General features: G+C 40.8%; 1 protein-coding gene across 3 annotated transcripts; it reads left to right on the forward strand.

Annotated features, from left to right (window-relative positions):
• The first annotated feature begins 784 nt into the window (after window positions 1-784).
• Prdm1 (PR/SET domain 1) lies at window positions 785-23105 on the forward strand. 3 transcript variants are annotated; one of them, XM_004855443.3, is made up of 7 exons: window positions 785-1000; window positions 2566-2814; window positions 9123-9242; window positions 12968-13220; window positions 18080-19182; window positions 19628-19756; window positions 20107-23105. In XM_004855443.3, exons 1-7 carry the CDS (start codon window positions 959-961, stop codon window positions 20680-20682), a joined length of 2472 nt encoding a protein of 823 aa, XP_004855500.1. In that variant the 5' UTR covers window positions 785-958; the 3' UTR covers window positions 20683-23105. The 3 variants fall into 3 exon arrangements, with proteins under 3 accessions (XP_004855500.1, XP_087064816.1, XP_087064815.1); XM_087208690.1 differs by lacking the exon at window positions 785-1000 and adding an exon at window positions 1039-2293; XM_087208689.1 differs by lacking the exon at window positions 785-1000 and having other exon boundaries at window positions 2303-2814.
• Window positions 23106-25009: the final 1904 nt, after the last annotated feature.

Consider the following 25009-nt stretch of genomic DNA (forward strand, 5'->3'; position numbering starts at 1 on the left):
CTCAGCCCAAGCCCCACTAATTAGTGCCTCCAACCCCTTTCTGTGTGCAGTGATCAGTTCAGTATTCCCCTTCACCGTGAAACCATCCCTGCTCCTCATTTTACTTCCACTCTTCAGAAGCCTGCTTGTGGGTTTGAGGAAGAGAGGAAAGGAACAACAACATCAAATCTGGAAGATTATGACTTTTCCCCCATCTCCCTATTTACCGAATAGCTGAAAGAAGGAAGTTAGTGCTACCAAATGTGAATATTCAGTTAGCAGGAGAGAGGGAATTTTACAAGTTGGGGAGGGGTGTTTGTTTATCATAGACAATCATTTGAGCACGAGATAGCTACCTTGTATTACATTAGATGCAGAAACAATTTAACTTGCTCTTTCCACGTAAGTTTTGTGTATTCTGTAACCGTGAGTTCGAGCTGAAGAATTGCACACTGCTTTACTAGTTTTTAGGTTTCTTTCATTTAAGGAGTGTGCACCCCCTTGCTCTGCTGCGACAGGAAGCAGGGCGGTCTGGGGCATTTAGAATACAGTGCAGCCCAAGCAAACGTGGAGGGTGAGCGCCTTCAAAGGGAAGTAAAACGATTCCAAGTAAATGTTGAAATTCATTTGCGGAGAGAGGAAGCTGGGCAGCTCGAGATCTGGGGGAAAGCCCTGGCCCAGCGGCTCCGCAGGTAATGGCCACGCCCCCGGCCCCTGGTAGGAGTGAATCAGACGAGTGGCTCATTAGCGCTTGTCGGCTGCGGGGAGGGGAAAGAGCCGCCGCTCCGGTTGACACAGACAGTGCTGCCGGGACGCTCGGCCCTCCAGTGTCACGGAGCGGCAAGAGCGGCAGCACCTGTCGGCGGCGGGAGCCAGAGCCCGCTCCGGGCGGCGGCGGAGAAGCCGGGAGCGCCGAGCGAGCGCGTCCGAGGGTCGCGGAGAATGCGGACCGGGTCGACATGAGCGAGACCCGTCGCAGATGTTGGATCTTTGCTTGGAAAAACGTGTGGGTACAATCTCGGTAAGGAGCCTAGATTTTGATTTTGATTTTTAAAAAAATTTGATCTGAAAACTTTTTTCCTTTCCTTTTTCCTTTCCTTTTCCTCCTTTTTTTTCTTTGATGTAGTGACAGTAGAAACAAGAAATGCTTCTACTTTTTTGTATTTACTACTGTCAACGTTTATCATTAACCCTTTGAATTCTAGAATTGTCACTACGTTGAAATTTCAGTAGTGATTCCTGCCCACTCTAAACCCCCTGACAAAGTAACTATTCCGGGTTAATTTAACTTTTCAGTTTCAGTTTATTTTACCATTATTTGGGCATCATGACTCATGACTCTCCATGTTGGAAATACATTAAAATAAACTAGTTTAAATCTTTACTACGGTAAAGAAAATTTCTATCCAGCTTTTTTTTTTTTTTAACAAAAAGCATATTTGAAAAAGAAATGGAAGAAAATAAAAACTTCCTTGAAAGACTCCCACAGTCTGTTTACATTTTAACAAGTACACATTCTTACATGGAAATGATACCCTTATTTCTACTCTGTCAAGCACGTCTGTGTGGGAATACGTTGCAGAAATGTTTACCCTTTCCTCTTGGGAAAGCACCTTTCCTGAGTGTGAGGGTAGATTTTTTAGGAATACCCTTAATTCAGTGGAAGCAGTGCTTCTTCTCTTGAGTCCTCTATATTTGTTACAAGTTTAGTTACAGTAAACTGTAGCACATCAGTGACTTCTGGGAATCCGTACGCTTTCAGATTTAAATGGAAAGTGCTATTTGTAGCTGAGGGTTCCTAAAGGAATTCTCTTCAGGGATTTCTATTGAGTGAGTGGTTTTATGTTTTGTTTTTGCTTTTTCAATTTGGCGTGCAGTGCCCCCAGGTCCAAACAAACTGTGGGGTGTTTGTCCCTTTGCCCACTTTTCTTCCTCTTTCCCTGTGGTCTAAAAGATCTCAGAAAGGCTGCAGCTCAGTGATGCTAGCAGGATGCATCTCTTTTCGGTTTTCCCTTCGAGAGGATGAAAGAGCGCGCGGGATGGAAAGGCAGTTGTTTTGAAAGTTGTTTTGTGTTGGGAGTTGGTGGGAAAGTTCAATCTTCCCCATTTGGAAAAGGCAGGCAAGGTTCCGCTACCACACGCGCTTTCCATTTTTAGCTTCATTCAGAGGCAGACAGAGCTCCTTCCTCTTCCTCTCCTTGTTTGTGACACTCTTCTGAGGCAGCTTTTCCACAGTGCTGAGGGTCTGGCGGCCATGACCCCAGGCGTTCTGGGACACAGGACAATCGCCCACAACATTTTTCTGCCCTGAGAGGTAAAGCCAGGGATAGTGATAGTTCAAAGGTGTTTATTCATTTTTCTAACAATGAGGTTGCCGCACTTTTTTAAAAAACTAAGAGTAGCATTTTAAAACTGTAGATAAAGGCAATCTACTTTATATGTCTTTTTGGCTCCTACTCAACTGTACCCAGCACTCCTCATCTGCTTTTCAAGTCTTCAGACTACTGTATTAGTCATAGCCTCTTGGAGTGAGCCACAGGAATGGGCAGAACAATGGGGATTAAAGGCCTTTCTCTTCTCTTCCAGGCTGCCCCCAAGTGTAGCTCCAGCTTTGTGAAGATTCAAGGGTTGGCAGAGGGGACTGAGGAGACCATGAAAATGGACATGGAAGATGCAGATATGACTCTGTGGACAGAGGCTGAGTTTGAAGAGAAATGTACATACATTGTGAATGACCACCCCTGGGATTCTGGTGCCGATGGGGCGACTTTAGTTCAGGCAGAAGCATCCTTACCAAGGAATCTTCTTTTCAAATGTGCTACCAACAGCAAAGAGGTAAGCCCTGGTTTACTGAGGAAGAAAGAAGTTGGCACCTGGTGCCACATCTCCCTATTGCCCTCAAGGTCTTGTATACACCCTCGAAGAACTATAAGAATCTATAAATATCAGTAAATAATTGATCACCTTCTTAACTTCTTTCCTGGCTTTCTCTTTCCCTAAGTCAAGTCCTTCTCATTTCCTCCACCCTTCAAACTGTTCCATACTAATTAGTAAACAGTTAAATCTTTTGGCAAACTAACGTGTCTTGAAAAAGCTGGCTTGTTGGGTGGGCAATGTTGTCAGTGAGCAAGCCTTGGGAAAACACTACATGTCCTGGTCTTCCATTATACAGTCTTTCAAGGGAGGAAACTTTTTCTTAGAAAAAAAATTTAATGTTTCTTTTGTTTCCCTTTGGTCATTAGATGGCTTTATTCTTTTTAACGAGCCAGCTTTATTAGCTGGGTTCTAAAATTATTCTCAAAACCTTGATGTGTTTATGAACTGAAGTGATGGCATAAATCGAGAAGAGGGTCACGTAAAAGTGTCCTCTGTACGGATGACTTCACTAACCACTGTTTATCTGTCACAGCTCCTTTGCTCTGGTTGGGCTGGCACGCCAGTTCCTTAATGGCCTCTGAAGTGGGTACACTCTTTGTTGTTTCAGAAGGGCTGAAAACCTAAACTTGAAATGAGCAACTGATTTGTGTTTACCCTTTTATATAACAATTATAGCTAGGCGTGATGTTTAGCTGTGAAATAACTGGCAGAACCACCTCTTGTTTTGAGAATTTGGCTACTGCAGTTGCTCTCTCCAGTTACTGCTGGCCTAGGTTCAAGCAATCTACCCCTCAGCTACTTCCCTCCATTGCTGTCAGCTCTGTGCTTTCAGAAAGTAGTAGAAAGGGGATCATTTGTTCTAAAAGTCCAGGATTTGCCACTGGGGCTATTCTTTACAGCCCTGTCCAGTCACTTTCCCCCTTTCCCTAAGGACAAGCATTTGTAGGAATCCGGGAGCCTGTTTGGGAAACACTTTGTCTCTTTCCTGTTTGTGTGTCTGAGTTCAATGTTTTTGGTGAGGGGGTAGACACAGCTGTCTAAAATTAAATAGAGCAATTCTGCTTTGAGCGTCATTGAAGTTCAACTTTTTTTTTCCTCTGCTGGGAGAGGAAAAATTTATGTTATAAAAAGATTTCATAAAAATGAAAATTTAAATTGCTTTTGTACATGAATGTTACCAAAAATTTAACCCCAGGGGTCAGCCTTAATTATACCTCTTCCTGAGAGTAATGCTCTTCTCATAGAAAGTCTCTTTAATATGTGGCTCTCAGTATCAATGTAGCATTTGTTTGGTTGCTTAAGCTTTGGCTGTGGCTTTAAAAGGTGTAGTGTGTTGTGGTTTTTTCCCACATCAGATTTGACCAAATATTGGTCTATTCTCAAGGTTCATTTGTATTAGATTGTCCTTTCCAGCCCATTGGGACTGAAATAAAGATTTCCATTCTATGGGTCATCTCTGGCTTGTTATCATAATGTTTTTTTCTGCAGTTTAGCTCTTAGCTGATGTTTTTCAGTTTTCTTCGTTCTACTGAAAATCATGGCTGAGTCGTTATGCTCTTAGATCATTCAGTCCAAGGTTCAGAGAGATAGTCACTTACCCAGAGGCTATAGGTAGAGCGAGATGCAGAACTTGGAACACAGCTCTCCTGACTTCTCTAGCAAGTGCTTCTGGATTATGTTACACCAGCCCCTCTTGGTGTCACTGTGGGTTTATTTATCAACCTTAACATTTCAAACTGATCCTTTATTATGCTTTGGTCCCGTCCCCCCCCCCACCCGCCCCGCCCGAATGTATAACTTCTTATTGCAATATATTAAGCAACCAAGATCCTTCAAAAGTAACATAGAAGACCAGGATTCTTAGATCCTAGTCCCTATATTTTATTTAACTGAAACTTTTGAAGAGAGGATATTGTATCTTCAGTCAATAATAACAAAAGCAACCAGAAAACAAACTTGAATGTCATCAGTCAAAGCTTACTCTGGAATTTGTTCATGTTTTTCCTTTCTTTATGAACTTTGGGAAAGGACAGCTCCCTTTTGGTGGTGAAAGAGGGTGGTAGAATTGAGCCACTGATGGCATGATAGCTACAAAACAGTTTCTGGATTGATGAAATGTTTACATTAGTATTCTTCACTTAGTTCTTTTAAATCCCATATAGGGGGAAAGCCTTTCGACATGTAGGTTTTACCTGGCTGATTTATCTTGCCCTTTTAAAAATGTTTTCATTTAAATAGCAGAAGAAGTGATATTATGTACTGTTGTGCTGACATACTGGGGAATTTTTTTTTAACAAGATCATTTTTCATTATGAATTTATGCTATGTGTCAGCACCTTTTTTTCTTAGTTTAAAAACAAAACATACAAACCATATTTCTGATCTTGACCTTCATTTTTAGATTAGTTTAGAATCGTTTTGCACCTTTATTGAGGTTGTTCTTACTTCCTATTTCCAGAATGTAGAACCAAATATAGACATCTTATTCGAAACTTCTAAAAGTTTTTAAACTGATGGGTTATTCTTTTGTGGGGATTTTCCCCCATCCTCCTAAAATAATAATCTATGAATACTTGTCTACAGATAAATCAACTTGAACATTTATATTTTAGAAGCAGCAGCCTGTACAAGTTTCTCCCCTCAGTCCAAGTTGCTGCCCTCCGGAGGCACTGTGGCTCCTCTGTGAGTGACCTGAAGTTGGGGCTGATACACATCAGACAGATCCGTGTCCATTCTGACTGAAGTCCATTATTAACTCCAGCCACCTCTAAAAGTATCTTGAGCCATAACATACAATTCCTTCTTCAAACTCTTTTATTTGGGAGATGATGTACTGAGGCATTACCATGTTTCCTTCAGTATGAAGATAATAAAGGAGGAAATCTTTCCAAAACATCTGTTCCATTCACTCCTTTTAAAGTCATGTGTGTGTGTGTTTGTGTGTGTGTGTGTGTGTGTGTGTGTGTGGCACTGGGGATCAAATCCAGGACTTTAAGCATGTTAGTAAAGTGCTCTTCCATTGAACTATCTCCCAGCCCACTCCACTTCTTTTAAAAGTGGGGTGAATTATAGGCTTAAGTCTTGGTCCATTGTAGAGTTCTAGTCCTCTCAGTGCACATACCTTATGGTCAAAATAGAATTTAATTGAACCAGTCACTTTTGTGGGATGGGATTCATGGAGAGGGAGGAAGATAGCTAGTAATAAAAAATAGTTTTAATATAATTTGAGGTGAAGATGTTCAGACCACATTTAGACCTGAATAACGTTTCTGCTTAAAATCCACTGCTCTGTGTGTGTTTGCGCATACCCTCTAAGGGAGCTATTTGCTTTTAAAACAAACAAAAAATGATTGTCCTTACTGTCAAACTCTTACCAAGCACGCCTGTTTTACTTATCTTGAACTGCATAATCTCCTTTGTTTTGCAAAATGAAAAAGAAGCCTTGATTTTTATCTGGAGGTTGCATACATCTGAGTGTATTCTCCAGCTCAGGCCTCTGGCAGAGTCAGGTGTGCCCAAGTGCCAGAGGGTGCTACTCAGCACATAAAGCCACACATGAAGGGCTCCTGTGGGGGCTGATGAAGCATGGCCCTGAGGAAGCCCCATTTCTTCTCCTGATAGAAGCCACACAGCAGTCTGTCCTCAACAGTAATTCTTTAGGACCCTGGTCAGTTCCACTGAATTTTCCTTCCTGAGTTAGGTGAACACATTCTTAATTAGCCTTTTTAGCACTGTGAAATCCTTGGCTCTGCCAGGTGTCATTGTAATGTTTGCTTGCTCCAAGGATAGAATGTAAAGAGATGAGTCAGGGAGATGAGGTTGGCTAAAATACACATTTAGGTCTTCCAGAGGGACAGCTGTGACCTGTTTCAACTCAGGTTCCTGTCCCCTCTCCAAAGTTACATAGGCAAGCACCATAAAACTTGTAGCTTTTATGTCCTCTTTGAAAAATATCTCAGACATGGATTTAAGAAGATGTTTATTGTGTATTATGTGTTGGACTTAGAATGTATATAGGAGGGTCATAAGCTACATGAGGGCTTCCAACCTCAAAATTCCATGATTTAGGGTCCTATTTATCTCTAGATGTTAGTTTATACTCTACAACTCTGTATATAATAGGAATTTAGGGTTCTCATTCATGCGACAGTCAAGCTCAACTCTTCCCTAGTGACTAATCCATAGTTGTGCTTAGTAGGAGTTAGATGGCCTGTGCCTTCTCCACATTCCCTTGTTGGAAAAACAGGATTGTAGTTGACTGCTTTTTGGCCACAAGAAAATGTGTGTTTTCTTAGTATAAAATTGGTGACCGGAAACCAAGAGGACCATTCTGTAGAAGAATGGCAATCGGAAGAAACACTGTGACCTCAGTGTAATGCTCCTTGTTAGTAATCAAGCTCTGACTCCTGAGACAGTCTGCAGGAGACTATAATTTAAAACAAGAGTTGATAGACCAGTTGAGTACCTTTCTTAAAATTACGGCTTTAAGGTGGATATGTTGAAAATATCAACTACTAATTATTGGCTCACCAACCAATGGCATTATTTGTTTTTCCTGTTTGTCACTTTAATATTATGGGATATTAAATGTGAATGTTTACAGATTTTGTGTTATAGATGTCAATTCCATGAATTTTCCAAATTAGGTTCATTAATATGTCCAACGCTAAGAGCCTCTGAATAAGTCAGTCTAAAATTTAGATATTTTATCAAGATTACTCTGAGATGCTCCTGTTTACAATAGTTGTACTGCTAAAAAGTACCAATAATGAACTCTTCTGGAAAGGGCAGGTAGATGTAAATGAAGGCATAGGAAGAGAATGAAATGAACATCTGCTTTTTTCAGCTCTTTGCCAGAAATTCATAAAGGACCAAAAATAACACTGTAGTTCACCAACCTTGTTTCAACTTGTATTAGGTGTAGGAAATTTTCTTTCTTCTTTTTTTTTTCCTTTTTCTAGTCTGAGTTGCTCCATTCACTAGTATATTGAATCCTGAATTATTTATTAAAAATAATTTGCTGATAAGAAACTTACATGAGAAAGTCTGGTCTTTCACAACCACATAGGTGTGCATTCCGTATCTATTTAAACAGCAGTTAAACTCCTGATGAGATGCACTGCAGTACCCATATACTGTGTATCATAACCAGAGTCTTAAATTCCACTGTGAGCCACCCAAACATTTGTTGATTCACAGATTTGTACCTGCTATTTTAGGTATACATTTACACAAGAGCCACCAGGGAAAGTAAAAACTGGAAATAAAACCTATCTTTTACCTCACCCCCATACCTTGATCCATTTCAGTAAGATACTCAGTAAGCAATTCATAGATTGTTTTGAGCCAGAAGAAAATAACATAAGAAAGTGAGAATAAAAAACAAAACTGTAATTGCAAAATGTTGTAAAGGACTACTCAGAGTTCTTTTGAATAATGATAAATTACTTCCTGATTCATGATTGGTGATTTTTTTTTTAAGTCCTTCAAGAGAAATTTACGATCAAGGAGGAACTGACATAGTTAACATGTTTCTTTAGCAAGGCCCTACAAAATCAAAATGAGTGATGCAGTCTGAGAAAGTCATTTCCTCAGATCTCCGAACCCACAGCTCTTAGAACCCCCAACTGCCCTCAGTATAAATTCCATTTCAAAGGAGGGCTTTGACCACAGTTGAGTAGAAGATGGTAGAGACCATAGTTACTTAAAAGATTTTTCTCCTATTAGAGAAAACTTACAAGCTGTTGGGAGTTGCAGGGACCTCATCTGAAATGAAAAAGTGTTTGGTTTCTGGTTCCCTCAGTCTTTGTGGAACAACTAAAGAGCATTATTTTGGTTTCTGAGGTTAAAACCATTTTATTCCCCTCAAGCACACTATGTTTATGGTTTGAGGGAGAATGAAAAATAGGAAACTGAGAACAGGGCTGAAATAGTCTAATCTTAACCATCTAATTCTGTAATGTCTTATTCTTCTAAGAATAGTTATCTTATGTATCTTCTAGCATGAAAAATAATAAAAGGAAAGAACCCTCAGTCATAATTCTCTAGACTGTTTTAATGCTTGGTTGAGTATTTGCTCCTCATGATCTTAGACTTTCAGATATTCTTCCCCAAAGATGAAGTTTGCTGTTAATTATGTGGTCACCTTACAGTGAGCTCCACAGTGTTGATTGTATTATCAATTGAGGATTCAATTAGTTGAAATAACAACATTGGTTCACATTTTACAGTAAAAGTAATTGTTCTTTGTGTTTTACCCATTTTAGGTTATTGGAGTTGTGAGTAAAGAATACATACCAAAGGGAACACGATTTGGACCTCTAATAGGTGAAATCTACACCAGCGATACAGTTCCCAAGAATGCCAACAGGAAATATTTTTGGCGGGTAAGTCAGGAAAATTTTTGAAGACCTTCAGTATTAGGAAAAACTGGAGCTAGAAGAACAGGATCATTTTCTTTTTCAACCTGTGCTCAGAAACACTGGGGTTCACCTACAAGTATTGGTCCCCGTGGAAATAGGGAATTCTGAGCAAGTATAATGAAACTGGTTGAATGTTCATCCCCAGAAATGCAGCCTGTAGGTTGGAGTGAAAAGAGATATGGACAATATGTGAGTCTTATTTTTTTGCAACTCAATAGAGCTTTGTAAGGAAAGGAAACAGTTTGTTACTTGCTTCAAGGGTAGGTTCATTTGCATTTCTCTGCAAGGAAGTAGTAATGAGTCACTAAGCCTTAGATTTCACCCCTTCTTGATTCTTGCTGAGTTAACTAACTGAATGGAAGAGTTATCATAAATGAATTATCTTGAAAAGAAATGTCATTAAGGAAGAATGACTGGAAGATGGGCTAGGGGAATTGAGAAGTACCGCAGGCCTGGTCTTACTTAAATCCATTTTTACCATACAACTATTAAATTTGACAGTATGTAAGTTACTCCCATAGTATAAGGGAAATGGTGACATTCATTCAAGATGAGAAGCTTTTCTATAGAATCCAGCCAAAAGATTCGACCTAAACAATCTCCTTTAGAATATCAGGGTTAGGAAGGACTATACCCACATCCCTAAAGCAGGTGCAGTTGCACACCTGAAATCCTACCTATGCAGGAGGCTGAGACAAGATCAAAAGTTTGAGGCCAGCCTGGGCAGTGTAGCATTTGACTCTATCTTAAAAATGAAACAAAAAAAATTTAAAGGACTAAGGATGTAGCTCAGTGGTAGAGTACTTTCCTCAACACACATGTGAGGTCCTGAGTTCAGTCCCCAGTACTAAAAAGAAGGGAGGGAAGGCTCTCACTGGTGAACTGAGATGGAATTCTGAATAAAAGACTACATTAGGCCGGGGATTTAGCTCAGTGGTTCCGGTGCCTGCCTTGCAAGCGCAAGGTCCCAAGTTCGATCCCCGGTACCAAAAAAAAAAAAAAAAAAAAAGACTACATTAGAAGTGAACAGGGAAAAGTTAAACTGCCTTCCTCTTCTTTTAGATGTCTCTGGGATAGTTTCCTCAATTAGAAAAGAGATGCTCACTTAAATTTAGTAGGCAGTTTTTATATGTACTTACATAAAATGTCCATGGCTGCACGGTAACAACCAAAATTGGATTGTGCTCGCTTTGGCTGACATTTTTGCCTAAAGAAACCTTGATACCTTTTGGACAGATATAAACGACTTCTGTGAAAGGGATTATTCAGAAGCTATTGCTAAGAATTTTTTTTTAATCCAGGAAGTTTGGTGTTGGTAGAAATTTAGTTTTCTATTTCCCAAGCTAAAGAGAACAGCTACATTGGGCTGGGGATTTAGCTCAGTGGTGCGGCCACCTGCCTCACAAGCGCAAGGTCCTGAGTTCGATCCCTGGTACCAAAAAAAGAAAGAGATCAGTTACAGATTCACTATAGTGTGCTCTCAATTTAGTTAATATTAATAATTATTCATGCTCAAAATATAGCCACTCCTTGGCTTATAATGGAAAAGTTGAAGTGTATTTTTACCTTTATTGCCAATAAATGCTTCTCATATGTGAGCCACAGAGGTGTAGAGTAACCTAGGAGTCAAAGATCTGAATTAAGACAATCCAGTGTAAGTCTCATGAATATGTGGTCATTTTGAAAAAGATAAGAAGCAACTAAGACTCTCATCACTGTCCCAGTTCCTTGTTGCATTTAATGATTTACCATAAGTAACTGAAAGGCTTTCCTGGAGAGGATTTATTTGAGTCAGTCGTCCTTCACATGCAAAGGCTATTGTAGCTGATAACTTCTCACATGTTATTAAAAGTATCCTGATTTTGCTGGCAGGAATGTGAACATCTGTTGTGAGGAAAGAAAAAGTCTCATGAAATTACACAGTCAAAGAGAAGGGATGCTCGAGTTGAGAAACCAGTGACATTTCTTGTAACTGTACTATGAGTCAGCACGTTTTAATCTTCTTGATAATAAATGGAAACGTGGTGAAGTGATAGGCAGCAGCATTCATTTTACGCATGCATTGTTTTATTTTCTTATGGGGGGATGTGTGACTTCATGGCATCGGACGGTTGTGTTTTTAAGTAAGGATACAGTAAACTGTAGTCCATGGAAGGCTGACTGGAATAGCTTTAGAAAGCAGTTTCCGCCCCTATGAAGAGTAGAAGAGTGATGGAACCCCATGTTCCTGGAAGTTTGCACATCTCAGAGTAAACAAACTTGAAAACCCCTCTTGATAGCCGAATTCACCCAGCCTTGTTCCATTTTCTCTTAACAAAACACACCGCAAAAGCTCTCACAAGCTGCTTTGATGAAGCCACATGTATTTCCCCCTTCACAATTTACAGGAAGTTACTCTTAAAAGAAAGTGATTCTGGTGTTTACTGCCCATGTTAAAGGGACAGGGTTCCTTTTTTATTTCTGATAACGTTTTGAGTGAAATACAGAAATGATTTGTAGACTAATACAGTCAGTGTGTGACTAAGTAAAGCCCTGTTGGAGCAAAATCTCTTCTGTGAACAAGTGCCCTAACCTACACTGCAGGTGACCAGGTACTAATTATGTATGTATAAGGGAAGAGCTTTTGTCTGAAGAAAAGGTGGTGCACCTCTTAATAGGAAGGAGAGAAGAAGCTTTTTGTGGAAAAATAAGAAGTGTGTTTATCATGTAGCTTGAGTATGTTTTCAGTTGTTCCTCCTCTCACCTCTGCCTTTTTACCATGTTCCCTGTGTATATCTGTTAATCAGAAGGAGTACTGAGGACAAACTCTGTTCTTTATGGATTGCCTTTCAAGAATCAAACCCTTTTCTTACTCTTTTTCCAAAATTTCCAAAAGGCAGGCATTGGTTTCTTGGCCAGCCTCCTCCCAGATAAAGGGGATCTCTCGTCCCTCCTCTTGCTTGAAAGAAAAGCGCAAGGCTGAACATGTTTATCAAGAGGAAAAGTGGTTTCTCAGAACGCAGACTGTCAAACTCTGGCCTCTGTCCCGGGGCTCACTTTGTTATGGCAGGTGAAGCTCACCTTTGCCCCACCCAGTGTTTCCACAAAAAGGCAAGGTTCCAAGTATTTATATGAACAAGTGTTACTTTAGGACTCGGAGGGTTGGGGGTGGAGGATGTTTGCATAGTCTAAGCCTTGGGCGGGGGTGTAGGAAACAGCAAGTACAGAGGCCATAGAAAAAGCTGAGACTCGGTTTGACGTAGTCTGCCAGCCTGCTCTTCTACCCAGTGACTCAAAGCACTAAAAGTCAGCACAATCGGAACTGAAGTTAGTAGTGACGCCCATTTGCCCGTCACTGCTGAAGCCAAAGTTAGTACTCTGAGATGGTTTAATCTGTTTGAGGCTGCTCCTTAAATGAAATTTTGTTTCATTCTTCTGTCCCGCCCCCCCCCCCCGAGAATATTAAAAGATGACAAAACTGAAATGGAAAAGGTAATCGACAAGAATGTGCCTTAGCTGTTTCCGCCCTCATTTCTGCTGATTCAAGACTACTGTGGCCTAATTGATCTGATTCTTTTTTAGCTAGGTAATAGGGGAGCAGAAATCACACATGCTACTTGGCTGTGTTTATTCTGAGAGGTGCCGGGAAAGCTTCCATTTGCTCTGGGCTGACTTCCTTTCACATTATGTCTGTCTTCTCTTTTGGACAGATCTATTCCAGAGGGGAGCTTCACCACTTCATTGACGGCTTTAATGAAGAGAAGAGCAACTGGATGCGCTATGTGAATCCAGCACACTCTGCCCGGGAGCAAAACCTGGCTGCGTGTCAGAACGGGATGAACATCTACTTCTACACCATTAAGCCCATCCCTGCCAACCAGGAACTTCTTGTGTGGTATTGTCGGGACTTTGCAGAAAGGCTTCACTACCCTTATCCTGGAGAGCTCACAATGCTTAATCTCAGTAAGTGGATTACAGAACAAAAAAAAATTTTAATGCTAGTAATGTCAGTTCTGTCCCTATGAGCTAATAACATGTTGGTTAATTATATGGCTTCATCATCTGTTGCACTAAGTAGGTGGCTTAAACTAGGGACTAGGAAGAGGAAAAAAGTTTTAGTCTTCTTCCCTATTATGAAGCTTGACCATTAAAATAAGAGAGAGAACTGCTTTGAGTGTTGAATTCAGAAAGTTTTTAGAAAAAAATACAAGTCCAATTCTAATTTATCCAAAAAATGGGAGCAGTTAGGAGTGTAGCAGAGATTGGTACAGACATGCTGAAAATGTAGGCTATTGCTCTTGTTTGTGGGTGCTTAAAATGTATGTTGAAATACTGTAGGGATATACATTTGATTATAAAGTCATGGTTTGATGTGGAATATTCTAAGATTGTTTCAAGAGAAACTCTGTCATGGTTTTTCAAATATTCTAAATGAATAACCCTAAAGATTTCATATCTTAGCTTCCTTCCTTATGGTAAAACTAATTAACCTGATCTCCTAATCAGTATTACAGTAACCACCTATCACTTTATCTTGACAAATTGTCAGTTCCTTAGGTTTATAAGCTTTTACTTTTTTATTTGGTTAAAATTGCTGTCATGACCTCTCTCTCTGCAAAAAGCTCCCTCATTTTAATCATTCTCAAGTGATCTCTATGAGCAATTTAAGAATTAATGTAAAATTCTCACCTCGATTGTAACTATGATTATGTGTTCTTGGTTAGATGGCTTAATTTTACAGCAGTTTTTAAAATGAATTACTTTTAGGTCAAAAGTTAAAACTAAACGCTGAAAGTTTTATAACTTTTTGTCTTGATAGACTTCCAACTTAAAGAATCATTTCAAGAAAAGTATGAAGAATTCCCAGTTATCCTTTACCCAGATCCATGAATTTTTCATATGCTATCTCACTTGCTTTATCTGAAGTAAAACTAAATTCTTTTAGTTCACATTTTCACCATTGAGACATTTGGGACAAATCCAAAATTTTAACATAAGTTGGAATTTTGACTTCACCTTTAGAACCAGTTAACAAACCAATTATTTATCCAGTCATATGCAATCCAGACATCCAGCCACTAGGTGTTCATTTTGTGCTCATCAGTTTGCTCCATATCCCTTAGGATCCTAAGGCTGTTTTATGGTATTCTGAAAATCTGAAGCTGTAAGGGTCAGGACCGACCTCCCTGAGAGAATCACATAAGTTGGTGTCCATGCCCCTTGACACACCCACAGTGCACTGTTGTACTTCAGGGAAAGATCTTGGGGTATATGGGAGCAAACTGGTTTTCTACACAAGCACGATATGGTATCTGAGTGGGCAGGGCAGTTCTTCTCCTGTGCCTCTCTCCTAGGCATTCCCTGAGACTCTGGCACATCTCTAGGCCTGAGCACCCCAGGAGCCATTCTGCTGTTTTGGTATCTGTATGTGCCCAGCCTGTCGCTAAGGACCTGGTGGTAAAAGACACAGGCACAGTCAAGTTTCTGTGGAACACACATTCTATCAAGGCATCATAGAAAAGTGTGCTGCTTCCCTCTGACATTCTCAGCCTAGCAAGCCACTTCCTCATGAAGGTCTCCTTACATACCTTGAATTTAATCAGTTATGCATTCAGAATGTCTTTGGGGTTTTTTGTTTTGTTTTGTTTTGTTGCTTTTTAAAAACAGTTAAGTCCACTAGGTGACCACCCTAACCCCGGTGAATTCCCAACAACCATGAAGAAACTTTTTTGCATACCTCCCATCCATTGTTCTAGTCAAAGGTTTTAAAGGCCTGGCATTTTTATTTCCCAATGAAAGGCTTTGCATTGTATTTTAAGATTCAAGTGTTTATTCTTTGTCTTCAGAAGCAACTTTCATATATAGTGTAAAATGACACCACTGTTCCTTCAAATAGCACCTTTTATTTAAGCAGAATTTTTCTAAATGGCAGCTTAGCTTTTTCAGGCACCTCTTCATTATCCAGTATTTATGATAAAAAAAGGCGAGTTAACAATAATCAACCAGTACATTACAGCAGGACTCGTGCTGCCAGTTGTGAAACCAGTTGTCTTAGGTGTGGCAGCTGATGATTGAGACTCTGATCATGAAAATTTCCACTATTTCATCAGGCCTAATAGGCAGATTGTGCCTCCAAATAAGTTGTGTTGGCTGTCCATGTGTACAGCACAGTAGAGACTTATGCCCAAATCTCTGTGAAGGCTTCCATGACACAAGGGGTTCCAATGGTGGAATTGGAGAGAAGGGATGGGAAGCAAAATGAAGTCAAGAAAAGTGGCTAGAAATCATACAAATGACAGTTTTTTAAAGAAAAGAAAAAGAGTAGAAGAACTATTTAAGCCCCTACCCCTCTGAGTTTGGTTTTTTTTTTTTTTTTTTGCTATGTATCTAACCTACCCAATCTAGAAAACAGTTGACCAAATTATAGACTTCTCAATGTTAATCTGCTTTCTCAGTTTCAGTTGAAAACAGACTTTGTTTTGCCTACTGCAGAACTTCTAGGTTCTCTTGTAGTCTTGGGGGTTCTTATTATAGATCGAAAATGTGAGTCGGCATAATTAAGCCATTCAGAGCCTTCAGAAGCAGTTCACTCTTGAAATGACTCCATCCACCTACAGCCATTTAAGATTTAAGAACAAAAACAGATCTTGATTTTCTTTTTCGTGTTAACTCAAGCTGCTGCTGAGTGGGAGAGTCAGAAATGACACTAGCTTCCCTGATTACTCAGCTGCTAAAGGACAGTTTTTTAAAAAATTATCTTCATATAAACTCAATTTCTACCTGTAGAACACTTTGGAGAAGCTAACATTTTGCACTGGATATTCTTTTTGAATAAGATATCTTAACTTTTTCTGAAGCTATCATAGATAGCAAACATTTATTGTGGATTTACTATTGGCCAGGTACTACTGCATGAAAAATATAAAATTCTGACTTTTTATTGGCTCAATCATTACCTTTATATCAGTTCCATAATTGAATAATATTAAGATGCTTAAAAACACAAGGCTAAATGTGCTAACAGTCCTGTGAATAGGCTTAAACATATACTTACGGCTTTTGTTTTTTGAAATTTAGGACCACAGAACTATTGAACCCAATGAAAAAATTATGAGATTTAGATGTAATTTACTACATTAAAATGACACAAAATTATGAGGTGGTTTCTGTGTTCTAGGTGGTATCCTTTTGTTTTCCACCTGAGGATGCTTCTAAATCACTCTTTTCCTCTCTCCATGAAATTCTTCCCTGTGGCTCTAAAATGCCTTGCCTTTCAGTTTTTCAGCTTAGTTGTCTTACCCTTCCTTTACCATTTCAGCTTTAAAAAACAAAAGTGACAATTTGAACTTCCTGCCTGCTGTGCCTCACTGAAAGACTGATATTGGCGTGATAAGGGATATTTATTTTGGTTTAGTGGCTTAAGAAATCTCTCTCCCTCAACAAGCTCTCCATCACTGCCCTCTGATCGGCATCTTCCCTGATAGTGTTGTTCCAGTGTTTATTCTGGGGCTTCTGGCTCGCCCGAGGAGTAACTGATAACAGCCAGCAGGAGATAACATTCTCTGAGGGGCTCTCAAACTGGAATTGAATTCCTCAAGTCTGTCAGCCTGGAGAATGAATTTGAGGAGTTTATTCTGGAGCTCCATACAGTTCATCTCCAGACCTGTCCAGTTGCAAGCCTGGAGTTCTTTCTCAGTTAAACCAAGCCAGGACAGTCTATAAGAAGCTAGAGGACACTTGGACAGAGGTTTCCATGTACTCTCTTGAACCTTATACATCCTCTGGTGCCGAGGCCACTCAAGGCATCTCCATGCCCAAGTGGCCAGTGCTGTCCGAATCCTCCTTCGAAAGGCAGGTGTGCTGGCCTGAGTGACCACCCTCTGGAAACCAGAGGTCAAACTGAGCATCAGGTGTTTTACTTTTGGTTGCTACAAAGGCTGAGCAAAGAGATTTCAGCCACCCACCCCACCCTGTGTTTCCCTGAAGGTTTCATTTGCTCTGTGATAGGCCTGGCAATGACATGGATAGTCTGGAACTATCCTCATTGTTCCTGTTCCTAAATAGTCTGTTTACCAAGTAAGATATGTCATCTTTAGGAGTAAATGCTTTCCTCTTAGCTGCCTGTGTTTTCTTTAGTGCTGTAAGTAATTGAACTGGCTCAGGAAGTACCTGTTGTGGTTTGGCAGAAGTGACTGTCAGGCCTCATGATTCCAGGGGACAGCACTGCTGGGAGCCTGGTTAGACGAGAACCTTAGTGAAATGTTTGTGCTGCCAGCCAATCCAGCATAAGGCATCCATATCCATAATCTGCTTGGCATAGGTGGTTTGAACAGGGCTTTATCAAATCTGTATTAAACAAGAATCAAGTTGAAAATTGATGACTGTTTATTACTTGAAATGAGTCTTAATCTTTCACATCTAGTTTGCAGGGTGTGCTGATTTCCTTTAGGTAAACTGTGAACATCAGAATGACTTATTAACCTGTGACAACCCACCCACCCTAGTATTTTTCCGTCCTATTTTAATGAATGCTATCTTGTTCTACCTTGAACAGCATTTTTCTTGTACTAATGGAAACAAGATCATCCAACTGACGCTATTTGCTTTGTCCATACTGCCATTGTCTCCCTTTTGCTGAGGAGGAAATGGAGCAGCACTTCCGAGTGGGCGGCCCAGAGTCCTCTAGAGTGAGAGGAGTTAGGAGCCAGGTGCCTGCAGTTTGTGTTTGCTGGGTGGTGCTCAGGTTTTCTCAGAGAGCAGCTTTGGTGATTTCACTTCAGTTCTCTGTACCCCTTTGAGTGATCACCCTTTCTTTATTTCAGCTCAAACACAGAACAGCAACCCAAAGCAACCGAGTGCTGAAAAAACTGAACTTTGCCCAAAGAATGTCCCAAAGAGAGAGTACAGTGTGAGAGAAATCCTGAAATTGGACTCCAGCCCCTCCAAAGGGAAGGACTTCTACTGTTCTAACATTTCACCCCTTGCTTCAGAAAAGGACATGGATGACTTTAGGAAAAATGGGAGCCCTGAAATGCCCTTTTATCCTCGGGTAGTGTACCCCATCCGGGGCCCTCTGCCGGAAGACTTTTTGAAAGCCTATGGGATGGAGAGACCGACTTATATCACTCACTCTCCCATTCCATCCTCCACAACTCCAAGTCCCTCAGCAGGAAGCAGCCCTGACCAAAGCCTGAAAAGCTCTAGCCCTCATTGCAGCCCAGGGGACACTGTGTCTCCACTGGCTCCTGGCTCTCAAGAACATCGGGACTCCTACACTTACTTGAATGCACCCTATGGCACTGAAGGTCTGGGCTCTTACTCTGGATACCCACCCCCACCCCACCTCTCACCAGCTTTCATCCCCTCTTATAATGCTCACTACCCCAAGTTCCTGCTACCCCCCTATGGCATGAATTGCAATGGCTTGAGTGCTATGAGCAACGTCAATGGCATCAACAACTTCAGCCTCTTCCCTAGGTTGTACCCTGTCTATAGTAACCTCCTGGGCGGGGGCAGCTTGCCTCACCCTGTGCTCAGCCCAGCTTCATTTCCGAGTTCCCTGCCCTCGGATGGGGCCCGAAGGTTGCTTCCTCCTGAGCACCCCAGAGACATATTTGTCCCAGCACTCTGCAGTGCCTTTTCCCCTACTGGGGCAGCCGCCAGCATGAAGGACAAGACATGTAGCCCCACGAGTGGGTCTCCAACGGCGGGAACAGCTGCCACGGCAGAACATGTGGTACAACCCAATGCTACCTCAGCAGTGATGGCAACCCCCAGCAGTGATGAAGCCATGAATCTCATTAAAAACAAAAGAAACATGACTGGCTATAAGACACTTCCCTACCCGCTGAAGAAACAGAATGGCAAGATTAAGTATGAGTGCAACGTGTGTGCCAAGACTTTCGGCCAGCTCTCGAATCTGAAGGTAGGCCTCTTACAGAGCAGCCTGATCATCTGCTTGTGCCTGTGCCCATGAGTGCCCATTGTGTTTGTGCTCAGCTCCCTTCCCACAGATTACAGTTGCATTTACAGCAGTAAGAGACCTGTCTGGGCTCTGCTGATGTGGGTGCTACTTTGCTTTTGCCACTGCTAACTCTGTGGCTTTGGACAAGTTACTTCCCCTCTCCAGAGTTTCTCCTGAATAATAAAACTGTGGAGTTTGGGCTTAGATGATCAATGTAAAGTTCCTTCTATCCAGAAATTTTTGTTCTTTTAGTTCAGGCAAAACAGGGCATTCTGAAAACACTAGAGCTTTGTCCTCTTTAAAAGACTTTGTCTTGATGCTTCTGAAACCCCTGAGGCTTTGAGCAGAAACACAAGGTCTCAGAGGCAGCTTGCAAGCAGAGCTAACACATGCGGCTTCTTCCTAGGTCCACCTGAGAGTGCACAGTGGAGAACGGCCTTTCAAATGTCAGACTTGCAACAAGGGCTTTACGCAGCTTGCCCACCTGCAGAAACACTACCTGGTACACACAGGAGAGAAGCCACATGAGTGCCAGGTGGGCAGTATTTCCTGAGTAGAACTCATGGTCCTTGTAGAAAATGTCTGTGGAGTTGCCTTCTCATGGCATATAGCCCTGGTTTAAGCCAGCTGTGGCTGTGGGCCACTGGCACTATGAGGCTGGCTGGTACTTTGTGTCCACTGACAGGCTGCAATGACAACACGGCCAGCTTCCAGTGGGTGGGAAAATGGCAGAGGAAATAAATCACACCTCCTATGCAGTGTGCCCACATCCCCGTTTGCTTAACAGCACCCTATGGGTTGCTGGGTGTGGGCCTGTTGCTTGCCCCTCCCATGGCAACTCTTAATCTGGTCTTCCCTGTCTCCCTTCTCCGCCCCACACCGCAGGTCTGCCACAAGCGATTTAGCAGCACCAGCAATCTCAAGACCCACCTTCGACTCCACTCCGGAGAGAAACCTTACCAGTGCAAGGTGTGCCCTGCCAAGTTCACCCAGTTTGTGCACTTGAAGTTGCACAAGCGACTGCACACCCGGGAGCGGCCCCACAAGTGTGCCCAGTGCCATAAGAGCTACATCCATCTCTCCAGCCTCAAGGTCCACCTGAAGGGGAACTGCCCTGTGGCCCCCACCAACAGGCTGCCCTTGGAGGACCTGACCCGAATCAATGAAGAAATCGAGAAGTTTGACATTAGTGACAATGCTGACCGGCTTGAGGACATGGAGGACAGCATTGATGTGACCTCAGTGGTGGAGAAAGAAATTCTGGCCATGGTCAGAAAAGAGAAAGAAGAAAGTGGCCTGAAAGTATCTTTGCAAAGAAACATGAGCAATGGACTCCTCTCCTCAGGGTGCAGCCTTTATGAGTCATCAGACCTGTCCCTCATGAAGTTGCCCCACAGCAGCCCACTACCTCTGGTACCTGTCAAGGTCAAGCAAGAGACAGTTGAACCAATGGATCCTTAAGAGTTTCAGAAAACAATTGTTTTGCTTTGTCTAAGTTATGACTTGGCAAATCAGGGTGCCCATAGCAAATTGCTTGTACATAGCTCCAGATCTGCGAAGCTCTGCCAGTGGCAAGTGGTTTTCCTCACTTCTCTGGAACTGAAGGACTCCAAAGTTACTAAAATCTCAGGGTATAAATGAGACAAAAACTCACTCTCTTGATATACATATATATATATACATACATATATATACATATTATATATACTTATTTACACCCATGTCCATATATTTGAACCTGTGTATTTTGAATATTTGTGTGGATATGTTTGCATAGCCTTCCCATTACTAAGACTATTGACTAATCATAATTATTTTTTCAATGATAATCCTTCATAATTTATTATACAATTTATCACTCAAAAAGCAATAATTAAGAAAGTTTACAGTGACTGGAAAGATTACTTGTAATTTGAATACAAATGTATTTTTGTCTTGTGGCCATTCTTTGTAGATAATTTCTGCACATCTTTTTAAGTACCTAAGATTTAGTAGACAGATACATTGTTTCAGTCAACTTCTCTATAATAATGGTTTCAAGTGAGATTTTGGTATTGCCAAAGTTACAGTTGATGTGTTAATTTATAGGATTGTGTCATTTGAACAGCATTGTACAACTTGAGGGTATATGTGCAGAATTACCCAATAATAACTTGAGTAGAAGGAACAAGAAAAGGAATCTTATATGTTTAATGTTGATAGTTCCTATTTTTTTTTCTAGCCACAATTTTACCAGGTGACAGGAAAGCTCTGCCAACCTGATTCTCCAAAAAAGTAGGGTCCTCTCACACCATCCCCAAAGTCAGGACCTTCTGAGTGGCCACATGACTTTTGAATCCTAATGTATTATCTGAAAATGTGAATATGACAAACCACTGAGAAAATTTCCCAAAGCACAGGTGGTTTTGTATGTGTGCAGTTTGGGGGCTTGAGTTCTGAGTGTTTTGCTGTTAGTTTTTGTGTTTTTACGTCAAAATTGCACAGATGTGGTGCTCTTCCAGGAAGGATTTGAAGTAGGCTCAGGCCACACTTAAAAAGTAAACAGAAAAACGGGTATTCTGGTCATCTTAGGGTAAAAGCAGGTGATGAACATTCCTATCCCCAACACATCAATTGTATTTTTTTTTCTGTAAAACTCAGATTTTCCTCAGTATTTGCTTTTACATTTTATGGTTAATTTAATAGAAGATGAATGGGCATTGCAAAGTTGTTCAACAACAGTTACCTCATTCAGTATGTCCAGTAGTGCCGGAAGTGATATCTTATCTAATGATTTGCTACTCTAGAGGAGAAATCAAATGTGCTCCAAAAAGGTAGACTATTGTTCTACCTTTTACTCTGCCAAGTCCAAAGATTACCTGTTGGCATTCAAGGTGTAGCAAAGGATGATGTATATTTATAAATGTATTTATACCACTATACCATGTGTATATATATTTATAACCACTTAAATTGTGAGCCAAGCCATGTAATAGAACCTACTTTTCCTGAGGGCAAAAATCCAAACAAGCAAATACCATCTTTCCAGGACTTTGCTTCATATACTTGATGACCTCATAATCAGATCAGTGCTTGGGTACCTCTTCAGAGGTGAGAACTACGTAACAACCAGGGAGAAAGAAATTTATCACTTTTTTTTAAATTAAGGATCACCTGAGACAGCTGTGTTTTTTTGTTTTGCAATATTATGATTATGTGGTCACAGTCAAGTCACAAATAAAAACCTATTTCTTTACCACTATACTTCCTTCTCTCTCCTTCCTAAATACTGGCACAGTACTATTCATTCTATTTTATATATTTAATATTTTGTTAACATCAACTGATGTCAATCTGCAAAAACAACAAATTTTAAGACATCCAGGGAAACACAAAAGCCTTACTTCTCTGTTCCTGTAACTAGCAAGACTGACAATCTCCCCCAACCCTGTCTAGGACTCAACCCTAGGGCTCTCGTGCTAGGCAAGCACTGTACCACTGATCTGCACCCCAGCCTGAGAGAGACGATATTTTGATGTATCAGTGTTTGACAAGCATAGTTCTTAATTGTAAGTAAACCAAAGCATCACACAGACACCAAATGCTTTTTATTCCCATGTGTTCTTATTTTCCTTTTGTAGTCTTGAATCATCTGAGTTTTTAATAAAAAAAGATTTCTTGGTTTCTCTTACCATCTGTCTTTCTCTCCTAGGCCTCTTACATGGGAATGTTGAGCCCACAATTAACAGTGGTTTTATTTTTTTCCGCTACTCAAAGTTAAAACTGACCAAAGTTATTGACTTTTTACTTTGCTAGACCAACAAACCATCTTAAGTTTACATACTGGTTTACATTGTTATTTATGTGTTAATTGTCAAAATGTAAATTAAATATAAATGTTCATGCTTTACCAGTGCTTGTCTAGTGTCTTGAGTGAAGAGCCAGTGTGCATCATCTTAACCTATACCATAGGGATGGCCCCAGACCACATTTTAGCAACAGAATTTGCTTCTTCCTGCCACCACCCCTCTTCTGTTTCCAGCAGCACCAGTCACAGTGCCCTAATCTTCCCCACCTCAGGGACTATTCTAGAGCATGATCTCCATGATGGCAGTGCTCTTGGTATCTCCCATAACTCAACAGTGTCCTCTAAGAAAGGCATTTCAAGCGCTAGTAAGTAGGGGAAGACCAATTAGCTTTTTGGGCTTTTGTGATTTATTTTGTGGATGAACATGAGTGGGAGGAGGTATCAGAGAAGACTCAATTTCTGAAATGCCTTCTTAGTTTTTGCCTCTGTGGTGTGTGTGGGGTGTGTGTGTGTGTGTGTGTGTGTGTGTGTAAATTCAGGGGGTGGGAAGCCCTGGGAAGTGGAGTTCATTGATGGCATCAGATTTGCTTCAGTATCTTAACAGAGCAATGCCACAAGGAATGCTCTGCACCCCACTTCCCCCTGTCAGATCTGAACCTGGGAGGTAGATTTGCTACTTGTGCATTTAAAATGAACTTAACCTGGACATTGTTAGTGTGAAACCCAGGATCATGGTGGCATAACATGGGCCCCAAGAGTTAACTTAGTGAGAGGTGAAAATGAGTCTGCTTGCTTGTCCACAGGTGTTCCAGAAGCTAACCTGTCTCCAAGGGAAAGGCAAAATAAATTTGAGTCTCATTTGGTAGATATTAGTAGGAAGTACATCTAGAAAGGTGATAGTGCCCTCAGTGAAATAATTCTAAAAGTCCTTTGCAAGTGGTTTTCATGCCTCCCACTTCATTACCGAGTTCATGGTTCCATGCTAACTGCATGTTAAAAAAATAATGTCCCTTCTTAAACTTGAACACTTAAAACTGCCTGTTTGTTTTTAGTGTTTCTTCTTTAAATTCACTTAAACATCTGTGCCAAGAATTTGAAATGCTGCCAAAATGTAACTGTGGAGTTAAAAAAACCAGAACCCTATTGTCATAAATGTGCCAAATTGTGCTGGTTATACTCCTAAATTCTACAGAACCGTTGTAGTAATAATTTTTCAAAACAAAGCTCAAGAAGATCCAGAGTATAACAGTTACTACTATAAATCATAGTTCTTTACTTGGCAAATGATGTCTTTTTGTTTTGAAAGTTACATATCTTGAGAACACTTGTGGATGGACCTAGCCTGTTTAAAAACATCACATGGAAGGATTGTGTTTGGTATGAGCTAAAGTCCACCAGCCAAAGTCCATACTGCTAGATTGAGGCTGGTCACATTTGTTTGATGGGCAAAGCAAGACTTAAGTCACCTTTTTCTGGCATTTTCCTTAATTAAATAAAAAGCTCTGCAGAAGTAATGCCTAAAATTCTCCACCGTAAGTCACTAGACAGTATATACAGTACCATAGGAGTTTGTGGGCACATTTCTAAATTTTTTTCTTGGAGGAAATAGAATCAATTTTGGGCCCATAAATAGGTGTGGGCTAATTCCTATGTGTGTGAGAGTGTGTGTGTGTGTGTGTGTGTGTGAGTGTGTGTGAGTGATGGCTTCTCCAAAACAGTATAATGAGAAAAGACCAGCACAGAGGAATGAAAGTAATTAGAGGCACGTGGCAAAAGATTTCTAATGTAAAACTGGGCTTCTAGGGTAATATTCTTATCTAGAAAGGAAGGCTGTAACCCAGAGCAGGCAGCTAAAAGAACTGATGAAAAGGAGAAAAGTTAGATCAAATGTGGTCACTGAACCAGTCCAGAAGACACTTGAGTTTTCTTTGAGAAGCTATATAGTTCTTTGGCCATAACATGTCTGTTTCATTACTAACTTGTGGCCAGAAGAAATCAGAT

Source organism: Heterocephalus glaber, unplaced genomic scaffold (genome assembly GCF_053883595.1).
Source record: "Heterocephalus glaber isolate CG9 unplaced genomic scaffold, H.glaber_assembly_v1.0 deba00000942, whole genome shotgun sequence".
In the NCBI taxonomy this organism is placed as follows: Eukaryota; Metazoa; Chordata; class Mammalia; order Rodentia; family Bathyergidae; genus Heterocephalus; species Heterocephalus glaber.